This window comes from Oryzias latipes, chromosome 1, assembly GCF_002234675.1.
Source record: "Oryzias latipes chromosome 1, ASM223467v1".
Classification (NCBI taxonomy): domain Eukaryota; kingdom Metazoa; phylum Chordata; class Actinopteri; order Beloniformes; family Adrianichthyidae; genus Oryzias; species Oryzias latipes.
The window spans coordinates 26,157,957-26,172,565 of NC_019859.2; the positions used below are offsets into that span (position 1 = coordinate 26,157,957).

At 40.2% G+C, this 14,609-nt stretch overlaps 1 protein-coding gene across 1 annotated transcript; it reads left to right on the plus strand.

Annotated features, from left to right (window-relative positions):
* The first annotated feature begins 2,814 nt into the window (after positions 1–2,814).
* LOC111947980 lies at positions 2,815–6,022 on the plus strand. The gene is made up of 5 exons (XM_023959074.1): positions 2,815–3,097; positions 4,440–4,617; positions 4,708–4,855; positions 5,016–5,125; positions 5,444–6,022. Exons 2-5 carry the CDS (start codon positions 4,459–4,461, stop codon positions 5,729–5,731), a joined length of 705 nt encoding a protein of 234 aa, XP_023814842.1. The 5' UTR covers positions 2,815–3,097; positions 4,440–4,458; the 3' UTR covers positions 5,732–6,022.
* The last annotated feature ends 8,587 nt before the right edge of the window (positions 6,023–14,609 follow it).

Here is a 14,609-nt window from a genome sequence, read left to right on the forward strand (position 1 = left end):
CATTTAGAGCATCGGGTGTGTCATCGCTGTCTGGCACCAGCGCAGTTTGAACAATTTGGTGGTGTGTCCAGGGTTTAAAAATCTGCAATTTGGTGAGGTCGCCATCTCGGGTGAACCAATCAGGGACTCAGCTTTGGTAATGTAATGTTTTCAGTGAATCAATCAGCAGGTGAGGTACAAATCCAATATGGATGATTGGTCCAAGGGCCCATCCTGAACTTTCATCCATCCATTTTCTGTACCTGCTATATCTCTTTTGGGGGCTCATACAGTTAGGCAAAGGGTACACCTTGGAAAGGTTGCCAGTGTTTAGATCATACAGGTTGTCTCTAACTTCCTTCACTACTCTCTATGTAGCTCACTATAAAGTGTGTTCGCCATTTTGTTGTGCTGTCCCAATATACAGTTCTAAAATACAGTGCCCCTAGAAATGACCTAGAAATCTGCAAAAAAAACATTGTATAGCGATGCTCACTAGATTGGCAAATGTAGACCTTAATGTATTGCGTTTGAACATTTTTAGGGAGAAAAATTTTGTTTTTTATTATCTTTTGTTATAAACCATGTTGGATACTTTATTTTCTTTATCATCATCTTAACTGCTGTTTTAAAGACTGGTTTTAATTCTGTTTGTCTGACACAGTTAAATTTGCTGTGTTGAGGTTTCCCGTGTGCCATCTGGAGAAAAGAAGATCACCTCACCAGAAAGAAAGGAGTGTCTGGAATGCAAGCTTATTAGGCCGCCTTTACACTGCAGGTCTAGATGCCCATATCCGATTTTCTGACAATGTCCGATTATTTTGAAGACCCGCTTACATCATCTTTTAAAACTGACCCGTATCCGATATTTGCATTTACACTATACAATGCTGACACCATCAAACGTAGATGTTATAACCCGGAAATGGAAGTAAAACAACGGATTTCCTTTTCCGGGTCAGAACGTCTCCAATAGATACTGACAATAACAATGGATGCCGATGCAAATAGAACCATACAGTGTCTTGCTTTCCATACCATTTTGAACAGTCGCCAAAGATATCTGCAAATCATTGATCTTGTGCGGCGTCGGAGAAAAAAGAGGAGAGCCCTCGTTGCAGCGTGGGCGAATTTAGCGATGATCGCTGCAACTTCTGTTCAAAGGGTGGTTTGGATGCATCAACGGACTCAAGACTGGTGGGATCGCGTTGTTGGAACCTGGGATCAGGAACTGTGGGTCGGCAACTTTCGTATGCGACAAGAAACCTTTGAGATGTTGTCTGTGCGGTTGTCACCAATGCTCTCTTACGAGGATACGACATTTCGCCAGGCAATCCCAGTGCAGAAGCGTGTTGGAGTTGGACTATGGTGGCTCGCGACAGGAGCGGGTTATCGAACACTGGCACATCTGTTTGGTATAAGTGATGCATCAGTGTGCCTAATAGTCCGGGAGTTTTGCCATGCCGTACGACATGAGATGATGCGTGAGTACATCAAGCTGCCAGAAGGTGAGGAGCTCCAAACCGTACTCCTAGGATTTAAGAATCGGCGGGGCTTCCCTCAGTGTGCTGGGGCTATTGACGGGAGTCATATTCCAGTCATCGCTCCCCATGAGAACCATGCAGATTACTTTAATCGCAAGGGATGGCATTCTGTGATCTTGCAAGCAGTTGTGGACCACAAATACTGGTGAGTACATATATAATGCATATTGATTTTCTTTCCTTGTTTTTGCTATGCCTTTTGCCATGTTATTCTGTTATTATGTGTTGTTTTCCATTTGTATCTGTCACACTGCAAAAATGAAGTTTCTAACCTAGAATTATAATCTTAAATTTAGTCCAATAATCATTTAAAACTTGTTTTAAGAATAATTTACTATGCAAGAGAAGAATTCATTAGATTATTAATCTTGTTACAAGATTATTAGTCTTTTATTTCTTACTTAGTTTTATAAAGGCTAAAATTAGTCATTTTACATGTACAACAAGATAAATTACTCGCAGAGGCTTGAATTTTTATTTTGTGACCATTTTTAGCTGTAAAGACTTGTTTCAAGACCTAGTAACATGTGGACTTGAACACTGCAACAGCAACAAAGCTGTTAAGAAAAGTAATATTGCTATACCTGTTCTGTAACCCTTGTGCTATCCTATGCACTTTAACATTAGGAGTTGGGTCATCTAGACCCACTAGACAGTGCTCTGAACCTTTTTTCTTCAATGATTTTTGATCTTCACTGGTGTCCATGGATAACATGAAATCTTTCCACCTTTGTCATGGTAGGGAGAACATGTCAATGGAAGGGGGGGGGGGTCATCTAAGATAGATAGAAAAAGGGATAACCCTTGTGCATATCAGTAACAGAACACAACTGTCACAAAACCTTCCAATCTTTCCTGTAATGTGTTCCAAATTAATTATTTCTGAGACAAGGCCCAACTCCTTCTCATGTAAAAATATATGGGATGCTCTGTGCTGATATCATTTTGACAGCATTCAAAAAGCTGATTATGGTTGACAAGTGATTAACAGACATTTCTGAAGTTTAGTTTAGATGACCATTGTTTAAAAAATGTGCTTTGACTCAAACATAATACACATATGTCTAAACAACCAAGATAAATAATTTTAACAGGGAGATGCAAAGGCAGTGTTGCTTAGGAATTACAGTTTTCTAAGGAAACAATGGCTTAAATCGTTTCAGATGCTGTTCAATCAGATTTGTAAGTCTTAATACGCTCTGCATTGGTAAAACGGGTGCAAAAACAATCTGGACTATCTCAAAGTCTGAAATAACATGAACATACGGTACTCCTTTTCCTCCTGCGGTCAATACCAGCTAAGAAGGGAATGGGGGGACGGGAGGGTTTCATAAATAACACAAAATTTATTTTCCCTAGTATTACCATACAACAATAATAGAGGTGAGTTTTAAAGTAGTGTGTATAATATCTTCTAATTACATCATACAACTTTGTGGACAAAGGTACATGTTTTGCGGTAACCCTCTCACCCCCACCCCCCTCATGTCATTTGGTTGCGCCTGTCCTGACGGTTGGAAAGAGAGGGAAAAGCAGCAGCCACTTTGAACCAGACCCTTCTGATAGCCTGTTCGGTAAGTTTTTCTGAGACTATTTTTATTTTATTAAATATTATTACTTCACTCAATGTGAACAAATATTGTTCCCCGAAGCCTAATGACAGCTAGGTATCCAAGCTAGTCGACAAGTGTGACGAGGCAGCCAGTAGCAGAGCGGCATTCCGTCTCTTCTAGGCATGTTCGTATGACCTAGCTTAGCCACCAGAATTTCTTCCATTTAGAGGAACGCGAGGCTGCAGTGTTTTCTCCGTTTTATGAATGAGCGTCACTAGATCGGTGCGTACTATACATGCAGGCTAATATTTTTTGTTGTAGTTATCTTCACCTCCCGGAAATTTAATCAGTAATCAAAAGCGAGCAGGTGCTGTTCCCCCCGTTTGCAAGGCTCCGTCCAAGAAGTGAATGCTGGGACATGAGGTCATGTGACAGGTTTTGAGTAAACTGATAGGCTGCAACCAATGTCTACAAACATAAAGGAGCAAACGTAGCTTAATGAAATACTATTGGATTGTGGTATAAAATAATAAATAAATAAAACAGCAGTTTTATTATTGTTTTATTTATTTATAAAAATCAATAATGACTTTTGAAAATACTTCAAAGTATTTTTACACATAGAGCCACATGATAGTTCAAACCCAGGAAACGAGTCTGGAATCTCTCTTATTTATTAACTTGAAAAGTTAAAATGTAAAAGGAAAATAGTGTAAATAGGATATCTGTTTCCAAAGGTTTTTTTGGTCAGCTAAAAATGGATCATTTTATAAACATTATATATGCCATGAAGAAGATTTCAGTGTTTACTCTGCCTCACAGCATCTGTTTAGCTTAATTGAACTGTACAATCTTTTCGGTTATATTCGTAATTACTTATTATTTGTTGATAATGAAGTAAAAATGGATTTGATATCAACCTTAATTCATGTAGTTCTCTGACTAGCTTTGCAATGATACCTCCCTTACGTGGATTAGACAAGTTATGAGAAGGTTATGACACTAAGAACTCGTATCTTTGATTCAGATCGCAAATATGTTGTTGTTTTGCTGTTTCCTTCAGGAATAAAATTATGCCCTCTATGTGATCACTTAAAATGCTTTACCTTTTCTTATTTTTTTGACCTACCTTAATTATCCTTATACCATTGGATATTGATATTGTTGATATTGAGACATTACAGCTATTGTTGTTTACATTTACATTGTAAACAAGCTTTTATATACAGCAGTGTAAGATGCTTTCTCATTTATGTTGCTCTAATAAATAATGGAAGTATAACAGTTCATGTCGGCTAAAACCCATTGTATAATTCAGAATATGTCTGATATCTTCACTGATTTTTATTTTTCATTTTGGCAGAAACGGATAGCCTCGATAGATGTATAGAGAACCAAAACCAAACCAAGATGCTGTCTGCCAGATCCTTGACCTCGGATTTCAGTCAAGAAAAGCCTTCATTGAAAGTGATGTCCTAAAAGAAGATGATAGACCTACAAAGATTCTGGAGGCATATCCATGTTTCAAGGAGCTTCATCATGTAAGCAATTTACTTGTGTTTTTGATTGGTTGTTCCCCCCACCGCCCATCTTTACTAAGGAGGCATTTTTGTATGTTACTTGTGTTTTAGGTGATGGAGGAGCTGCGGTGGATCCAGGATATGGGAAACGGCAAATTCAGATGTCAAGTACAGGACAGATGGGAAGACTTCTGCTCACTAGTGCAGTTTTACAGAGTTTGGAAAAAAGTGTTGAAGCCTCCCATGAACTTAAGTGGAGGTAACTCATTTTACTGTCTTTTTTTGCATAATGTTTTCAGAGGTGTTGGTCAGAATTGCGTTGTTATTATGCAAACTGATATTCAATTTAATGTAAACTCAACATTAAGCTGAAAATGAAGTTAATAACTGAGTTATTCTATTATATTGTTCTATTTTAGTTGAACACAACGTTGCACTCTTCAGAGCACTCCCAACGCTTTTCCCATCTCCAACTTCACCCCTTAAGAAACTGGCACATGCTAGTGAAGCATTGCTGCATGTTCTAGAGGTGAGTTTTTGTTCCCATTTGAAACTTTGATTTTGTGCTTGATTTTTGTTTGTCTCTGATGGTCTGTAATAACTGTGGGTAGAGACTGGAAGGAATAATGTGAGGATCCCAGCATTTATTTCTGTTTTTTTTTCTGCCACTAGATATGCAAAATGGTGTTAATGACACCTAAAAAGCCTAAATACAAGCATCTACAAAAATTATATTAATTTTCAAAATGGCAAATACGACCCTAGTGATGTTTCATTATTACTAACAAAACATTTTTAGTAAAAGTTACAACATAAACTGTTTTACCCTAATTATTTTTATCTTTAGCCAACAGATGATCCTGCCAAATACCTGGAGAAGAGATCTTTCTCCAGCCCGGTGTTGCTCTTTGATGGGTCCTGCTGTCTCGTGGCAAGTGGAGAAACTCCCATCACCACCTTTGCCAAAGAAGATCTTGGCCATAGGTTGTTTTATCTGTTGGCTTACCACTACACCTTCCATCTTACCCATCCCAAGTTTGTGGCAACCCTACTTTGTCAGTCAGACAGAAATATTGAAGGACAATATTCACGAGCGGGACACCACAAGTTCATAAAAAAAGTATCGGCAGAGTGAAACGTTTTTACTGAGTGGTAGAGCTCTCACGGTGAGAAATGAATGCCTTGTTTGGTGATGTTAACCAGAGACACTCTTTTTCTTATTTCTCTTAACCTCAGATTATTTACTAGTATGGCCTGCATCAGCGTTCATTAAGATTTAGCTGTAAACCTATGTTAAATTTTATGTTGAAATGCTTCAAGCAGTTCTTTGTATTTGTAGAAGCAGAAGTATTCTATGTTAACAGTGTATTCAAAGCAATTTTGAAAAAAGCAATATAAATAAATATTGTTAAGTATACTAATCCTGTATGCTTGTATTTTTCTTGTCTTGGTTTGAGCTACAAAAGCTAGTAATTACACAATACTAGCTTTAATTCAGCTAGCAATAAGTCTTAATTCTACTATAATAACTCTTGAATTAAAAGCATATCTTCTTACGGTTATCTAGTTTTAGGGTCTTTTTACTCAAAGTGAGTAATAAACAACTGTCAAAGAAGAATTTATAAACTAGTTTTGAGACTTTTTTACCTAAAAAATAGTGCTTGAAATGAGTATTTTACTACTAATTTTGAGTTGTTTCTCTCTTTCTAAAAGCCAAGATATTTTTTCTTATTTTAAGATATCTTATCAAGTGAAATTATCTTACCCCACTGGCAGATAATTTCACTTGTTTTAAGACAATATAATCTAAAAATAAGTCTAAATTTCTTGTATTTAGACAGTCAATTTTTGCAGTGCACTGTCTTCACTCAGATATTGTGTATTTCCCTTTTTTAATCTACAATGAATACCTCCACCCGAATAGTTTCACAAATATCAACATCGGATGGCCAGGAAGTGTTCACGACTCCAGGGTTCTTCGTAATTCTGAGATCTACGAGAAGGCAGAAAGCGGAGTCCTCTTTCCAAACGTGAGTTGTGTTTCTCTTTAACTCTAATTCAGCCTTCATTGTGTGCAAAGCATACATAGTATAGAAAGTTATCTCCATACACATTACTTAACTATCCCCGCTTTATCTACAAACATATGTATTAATTAGTGCTGAAGGTTATTGTCATGAAATATGGATCAATGATATAGACGCACAATAATGTAACTACAAACATTCACCTTGATTTGCACAGTAATGTCATTATCACAGAATCTCTCTTCAGCAAATGTAATTTGTTTTTTCCATGATCACAGACCACTGAGGAGATCCAGGGCACACAAGTGCCTATCATGCTGTTGGGGGATCCAGCCTACCCACTTCGGTCCTGGCTAATGAAGGGGTACCCGGAAACTGGGAATCTGAATGAACAGCAGCGTCAATTTAACAACAGACTAAGCGGGGCCAGAATGACGGCGGAGTGTGCATTTGGAAGACTGAAAGGTCGTTGGAGGTGCCTGTCAAAACGTCTTGATGTGGACATATCACTGGTCCCCACAGTTATCTCTGCATGCTGCACCCTGCATAACATCTGTGAGAAACACAATGAAGCCTACAGTGAAGATCCTAGTGCAGCTGGACTTCCTGATGTACCACCAGGTGATGTTGACCCATTGGGCATTGGAGACATCCAGCCCCTGAGAATGAGGGAGGCACTGACCCAGTATTTTGCTCAGGAATAAATGTAAACAATTTAATAAAAGATAAAAAGACATTCCTAATGCTGTACTGGTTTTTATTTCACTGTTGTTCAAATAAAAGTAACATTTTCCAGTCTGTGCATATATTAAACATTTTACTCACATAGCAATAAGAATAACAATGCTCTTCCAAAAAATAAATACATTAGGACTATAATTCAGTATGTACTTTACATTCTGTAAACAACGTATAACATAATCCAGAATAATCAAAAACTAGAAGATAAGTACAAGATGACTTCAAAACAACTAGTCATCCTCTGAAGGCAGGAGTGATGTAAATTTCAACTCCGGTAGCTTTGGATTGGGGGAACTGACAGGCTTAGAGCTGATGCGGCCCTGTTGAGAGGGTGGAGGTTGAAGGGTGGTCAAGATATTTGGAGGTGGCATTACAGGAGGTAGGAGTGGTGAATGATTATCTGAAATGAATGGAGGGTGGGAATAGTGAGAGGGACCAGCAGAAACACAATCCTGGTAAAAGGGGGGACCATCATTTTGGGTCAAACGTGGGCGTGTGTGATCCTGACTAAAGAGACCTGGGTGTGAAAAAGTCTGACTGAACCTATGTGGGTGAACCTGATCTGAGAAATAGCTTGAACCTGTGGCCTGGCCTGGGTGAGGTGGTGGCTGATACGATTGTCTTCTTGCAAGAAATTGTGTGACCATTGTCATCATCTTCATTTCGTGGGCGTGCTGGGCCGCTTGCAATTTCAGCTGTAGCTCTGTGTCATCTGCCTGAGACAGGGCTTCTTTGATTGTCTTAGAAAAAACATCCATTGTGGATTCTAGCTTATTCTTACGCTTTCGACGTGTGGTAGGTGCACCTGTAAAATGACAAATGTTTTACATAATGTGCTATTTGTTTGTAGAGTGCTTTATCAATTACTACATTATGAGTGTTGCCCAATAACATTATAGCTGTATTGCTGTAATATTGATTTTTATGTAAATAAAATAAAAGTACTTCACACTGTGAATGACAATGAAATGACCTACTTGTAAAAGACAAATATTGGAATTACGGTTATACAAATGATTATTTATTATACCTGGTGTACTACGGTCCGGAGGTGTTGGTGTTGAGGCTCTTGTAGGTCCTTCTGTGATGCACATGCTGGTTGTGGCTCTCTCATATGAAGAACTGGTCTCACTTGAGGTAGTCTGTGGCGTGTCAGGGGGGTCATCTGTTTGAACAATGAGGACATTTAAAATTACAAAAAGGGGCTGATGTGAACTCAATATATCAGAGATTACTCTTAATAAGTATGACTAACTGTGATCACATTTGTCATGAGTCTATGATAATAAAAATAGAAATGGAATATAGAAAACGAAAGTAATAGCCTATAGTTTATTATATAATATTGAAGCATTCTTCGAACTATAAATACCTGTTAACTATCAATCATACTTTGTTATGAATGATGGTAGCTGTAATATTTTAATCGCTTAAATATTCTTCTAATCTGTCCAATACTGAGACAACTTTAAATTGCTGGACTATTATAAATGCAATGGAATAACATTAACAACATAAACGAAGATTTAAAATAAATCCCGTTTGCCCTTACCTGTACTGTTACTGTTCTCACACTCCGGCTGTTCACAGTCCAGCGATGACGGCACATCATCATCTCTGAGGGAATCCAGTAATTCCGGTGGTCGGAAACTTGGCCTGTCACCCAAAATGCCTTCCATTTGATCATAGAATGGGAATGTTGCACGGCTATTTCCACTCTTATTATTGTGGTCTTTTACCGATTTGGATTTGGATTTCAAGCTTTTGATCTTACGCTGGCACTGTAGCCACGAGCGCTTAAACCCGTGCTTCCCCATATCTCTTGAAATGTCTTCATACAAGGATTTGTTTCGATAACATCCCTGCAATTTCGCCTGCACTGTCTCGTCGCCCCACAGACTTAAGAGGCATGACACCTCCGCATTGCTCCACTGTGTGTAGCCTTCGTCCTCCATCGCTCTTGTAATTACTCATGTGGTCCCAGGTGGTGGTGTCCACCTGAGATGACGTCACTCACTGGCGTAAGACTTGCATTTCCGGGGAATATCCGATATGTCTGCTTACATGGCACACGCAAATGCACGTATCCGATTTGTTTCCGATTTATTTCCACATATGAGAGAGGCCTGTATCCGATCTGAGAAAAACGGAATCCACGCGCTTTTGTCCTGCTTACACATTCACCGATCATATCCGATCTGTGCCTAATGAGCGGAAAATATCGGAATTGGGTCACTTGAACAATGCAGTGTAAAAAGGCGGCCTAGACAGACCTCCCATGGCTGGAGCGAGGATATTAAAATAATGAGTATACTGATAACTACTAACCTTGAATCTCTTAAAATCTTTTACTCCACATGTAAGCAGGGCAACCCAATTCTGAATAAAGATGCAAGGTCGGCTAAAACTGTTAGAGGCGTTGAACGGTTGTCTGTTTCCATCTCTCCCTGTGAGAAATAGTGCTGCCATTCTGTGCCTGATTTTTAAAACTGTCTTATTGTAACCCCTAGGTGGTGCTGCTGTGTCTGACAGCTCTAAATAACTTCAAATGGAGTTACTCTAAGTCTAGGTTCAATGAGGAGATTGTTTACTGTCATGTATTCCAGTATTTAGCTAGGAATATTCCACCCAAAAGAAGTGTATGATTTACAATTGAACCAAAAAAGAACACTTAGGTTTAAGCAAAAAAATAACACAAAATAACAGTCTGCAGAACTGAGGGAATTTCTTATTTTTAACACTTCACAACAAAAACAAGTGGCCACTGACATGAAAAGGAGGTTCAAATAAAATTGAGATCTAAAAAAAGGAAAATTAAATCTGAGTCCAACTTTCTCTTTTCTTTAGAATAAATAAATAACCCTTTGAGTGCACTCAAAAAATAAATAAAGGTAACCCACTTAATGTCCAAACAGTAGATGAGATGAGATGAAATGAGATGAACCAAGGAGGTAAGATGACGGAATGATGATGGAGTAGATGAGTTGAACGAAGGAAGGTCTGGGATCCAGATGTACACCAAGGAAAAAAAACAGTCTAAACAAATGTGCAGAAAATCATTAAATATTGTCCATATATATTGTCCTTTTAACATTACTTCAGTCATTTTCCTTTTTTTTTTCACGAGTTTAACTCAATATACACACCAAAACTATGTAACTTAACGTGAATGCAAAAAACAAGTCAAACTAGCGTACTGTGCAGCTAGCCTGCAACACGTGGCCAACTGAGGAGTACGGTGGCCCAGAAGGGTCACAACACAACACATTAACTTTACACACAACACATTAACTTTACACACAACACATTAACTTAACACACAACACATTAACTTAATACACAACACATTAACTCACAACACAACACAACACAATAACTCACAACACAACACATTAACTCATGGCCCAGAGGGGTCACAACACAACACATTAACTTACCGCACAACACATTAACTCACAACGGAAGTAAAGCAGCAATTGAAGTGCTTTTATTCTGAAATTTGAGCGGCTAACTACCTAACAGAAAGTAGCGTCACAGTGAGCTGTGGAGGGAGCATGATTTTTCTAAAGGAGCAGCTAGCAGCAGTGTTGCCAGAAACTTTCCCTTTATTACCGTTCTCCTTCCTCTAAACACACACAATATGAACGCACGATCCTCCCTCCGCTCTCACACCCCTCTGTCGCTGCACTCGCGCTCCTCTCATCTCCTTTCTTCCACTCCCTCCTCTCACACAGGCACGTGCGGTCCCCAACACACACACACACACACACCCACGCACCCCCCCTCCCCCCACACACACACACACACCGCAACACTAGACACCAAGAATGTGGAGAGATGGGGTTTAGTATTTTGGAGAGTTCTACTTGGTAATCATGTTTCCATGTTTGAGATAATGAGATCATCCCAGAGAAAGTCTCTGCTTCAACTCCTGCAGTGAAAGCTGCGTCTAAATCTGACGCCCGTGTTTCCATCTCTCTGACAGAGTTTGAAGCCAAAGCCCCTCCCCCGCCTCTCTACCTGCTTTTCCTACCTGTTTACCTGTTCACATCTTCTACAGCTGAGACTTGTTTCACCCCGCGCTCCTCCAGTGTATCCTACACAGAGAGCGCAAAATACGGTCATCATAGGTTAACACGATAGTCGGGGCGCTCCGGCCTTGCACACGGAAGAAAGAGCCGCATATAGCGGGGATAGAGTGGGTTGAGAAAATGAATGAAAGAAGGCCGGTCCGTTGAAGAAATATTCAATATTGTCCTCATTTTATTAGATCAGGAGAAAGAAGAATACACAGCCTTTGTTGAGTTTTTCCTCCTACTGGACTGATTTAGCACCCGATCCGATGATTTTTCAAAATAAAAGATAGTTCAGACTAATAATAAAAGGATTGATAAACACAGACACCGATCCATGTAGCGATCGGACCATAACTTTAGCTGGTATCTCCTCCTACACGCAGCCGCAGTGTCAGGCTTTAAAGAACACAGTAAGAGGCAGGGCGTTGCACATCCCCAACAACAGGTTAGATGACAGAGGCCGTTAAGCGTCTCTGCCTGGTGCGTTTACTGAGCTTCAGTACATAGAAGTTCAACAGCCACACGGCCTCACGTAGTCCGCTATTATATATTCATGAAGGGAAAATAAACCCGCCGAACTGACCCTAAAACCGCCCAAATTATGCAAACCCGGCCAAAGCCATCTTTGCCCGCAAATTTAGAACCAAAACCGCCCAATCTGGCAACACTGCTGCTAGCTTTTTTGGTCAACTGGGGATATTGAACAGATCAACGTCAGTTTCAGATAAATCGGAAAGAGTAAATTTCTTTTAATTTCTACAGTATTCCATTGAAAAATATGTGAGTTATGAGAGTATGCCACTGCAAGCTGACCACACACAAAATCTATAAATTCTATTTGGAGCATTCTTTCCACAGTAGCTTGCTATAGATAACCAAAAAGTTACTCGACCATCAATAAAAATCCCAACGAAGAGTTTCCATTTGTATCTGGTACTAGAGGTGCTTTTTTATGAAAATTCAAGATTGCAGCCTCTTCCTGAGGTCTAAGGTTGACGAAACCACAGGGGTGGTTGTAGACATAAGCTAGCGGCATGTGCATGAAATTTAGTAATAATTGCTTTAAAAAAAGTTCATTTTCCCATTTTGTGAAAAAACGCAAAAATTGTGAAATCACAGATTTTGGCAAAAAATGGCCGCCAAACCATGTGTTGCCATCCCATAGTTATTTCAAAACTTCCTTTGGATATCCCCAACGAGGATATATAGTTAGTCGATTCTAAAAAAAAAGTTTCCAAAATTTTTGTTTGTTTTGTTTGAGTCAGCACATTTTTTTGCTGCCGCTTTTTGTTTGCCGTTTTTTATTTCAGATGGTGGCCTCTTCCCAAGGTCAAGGTCAACAAACCTTCTGTGATGTTTGTCAACTCAACTGAAATTTCATGCAAATCGCACAAATAAAATGTCGTTTTCCCATATTGTGGAAAAAGACGGAACTCGCCAATTCTCAAAATTCACCACAAAATGACTTTTTGCGCATCTGGCAGGGATCAAATTTTTAATTTCGACGTGTTTTTTGGGCATTTTGTACCTTTTTGAGTTTTTTTCCGTTGTTGCAAGAACAAAATGGTCTTTGCAGTCAGTGACTGCTGCTGCGGGCCATAATAAAAATAGACCTACGCTGTATGAATTCATGGATGACTATTCTCTGGAGAGCACAGAACCCTGTGAATAACTCTATGATAAGACAGAGAGAATAAAAAGACAGACAAAAGACACGTGTCAGAAATATTAAACTAAAATATCTATACAAGAAACTGTGATATTTTATAGCTATAGAATTTATTGTCAATAGGAATCCAAATTCAGATGAAAACAGCCAACCAAACAAGAAACAGTATTGAAGGGGACAAGCCTCAGTTGCTAGAGTGACCATCATCAGATGATGTGCTGCTCTTCTACTTGTGAAAGAGTTTTCGAGTTACAAAATGAGCTCTACACCTAGGGATGTCCTGATCCAATCATGTGATTGGAAATTGAGCCCGATCACATGGTGTCACGGGGGGAAAGGGAAGTACCCAGGCGCAGAGGAGGCAGGAGGTTGCAGGAGAAAGGGGTTTTAATAACAAAATTAAAGACAAAACCAAAACCACTGCATACGGCAGGCTAGAAACTCGAAACACTAAACACTCGAAAGACTCGAAACAGGGAGAGCAGACTTACATACTATGGACCAGCCCAGGAGGAAGGGAATGACAAGACTTAAATACATACAGACAAACGAGACACAGGTGGAAACACTCAGGAAGGATGGGGACCAAAGTAAAACTCAAAACTACAACAAACCAGGAAACACTACAAAATAAAACAGGAAGTTAAACTCAAAACATCACAGAACAAAAAGGAAACAAGGCACAAGGGCAAAGAAACAGAAACCGTAACATTACCCCCCCCTCAAGGAACCGCACCGAGGTTCCTCAACTAAGCCCATGAGGAGGGGGTCCAGAGAACGGACTGCCACATGCAGCAGAGTCCGGAGGACGGCCGGGAGGCCGTTCAGTCCGGCGAGGCGGGTCCGGGGGACGGCCGGGAGGCCGTTCAGTCCGGCGAGGCAGGTCCGGGGGACGGCCGGGAGGCCGTTCAGTCCGGCGAGGCGGGTCCGGGGGACGGCCGGGAAGCCGTTCAGTCCGGCGAGGCGGGTCCGACCAGCAAGCGGCGGGGGGCTCGGGGTCCGCGGCAAGCCGCTCGGGGTCCGCGGCAGGCCGCTCGGGCTCGGGGTCCGCGGCAGGCCGCTCGGGCTCTGGGTCCGCGGCAGGCCGCTCGGGCTCTGGGTCGTGGTGGGTCCGGCACCCACCTCGGAGCCGGAACGGGTCTTGGTGGTTCCGGCACCGCCCTCGGAACCGGAACGGGTGAGTGATCAACATGAGTGATCATACATGTGCATCTGCAATCTGCTTCTTTTGCAATTGTAAAAGGTCGTTATGCCCTCTGCAGGTCAATAAAGGCAAAGCTTTATGCTACTATTGTAATAAGATGTTTACAGAAGTGAAACTGTATGGAGGAATCTGCACAACTGACGTGGAATGAAAAGAAAATCAGAAATTTATATTGAATTGATCTTTATTTTGAAAAAACGAACATTAAATAATCAAATCTATGAATCAGTGCAAAAGCTTTGATAGTTGTAAACATTAGATTAAATAAAATCTTACATTAAGATTGTGAAATCAAT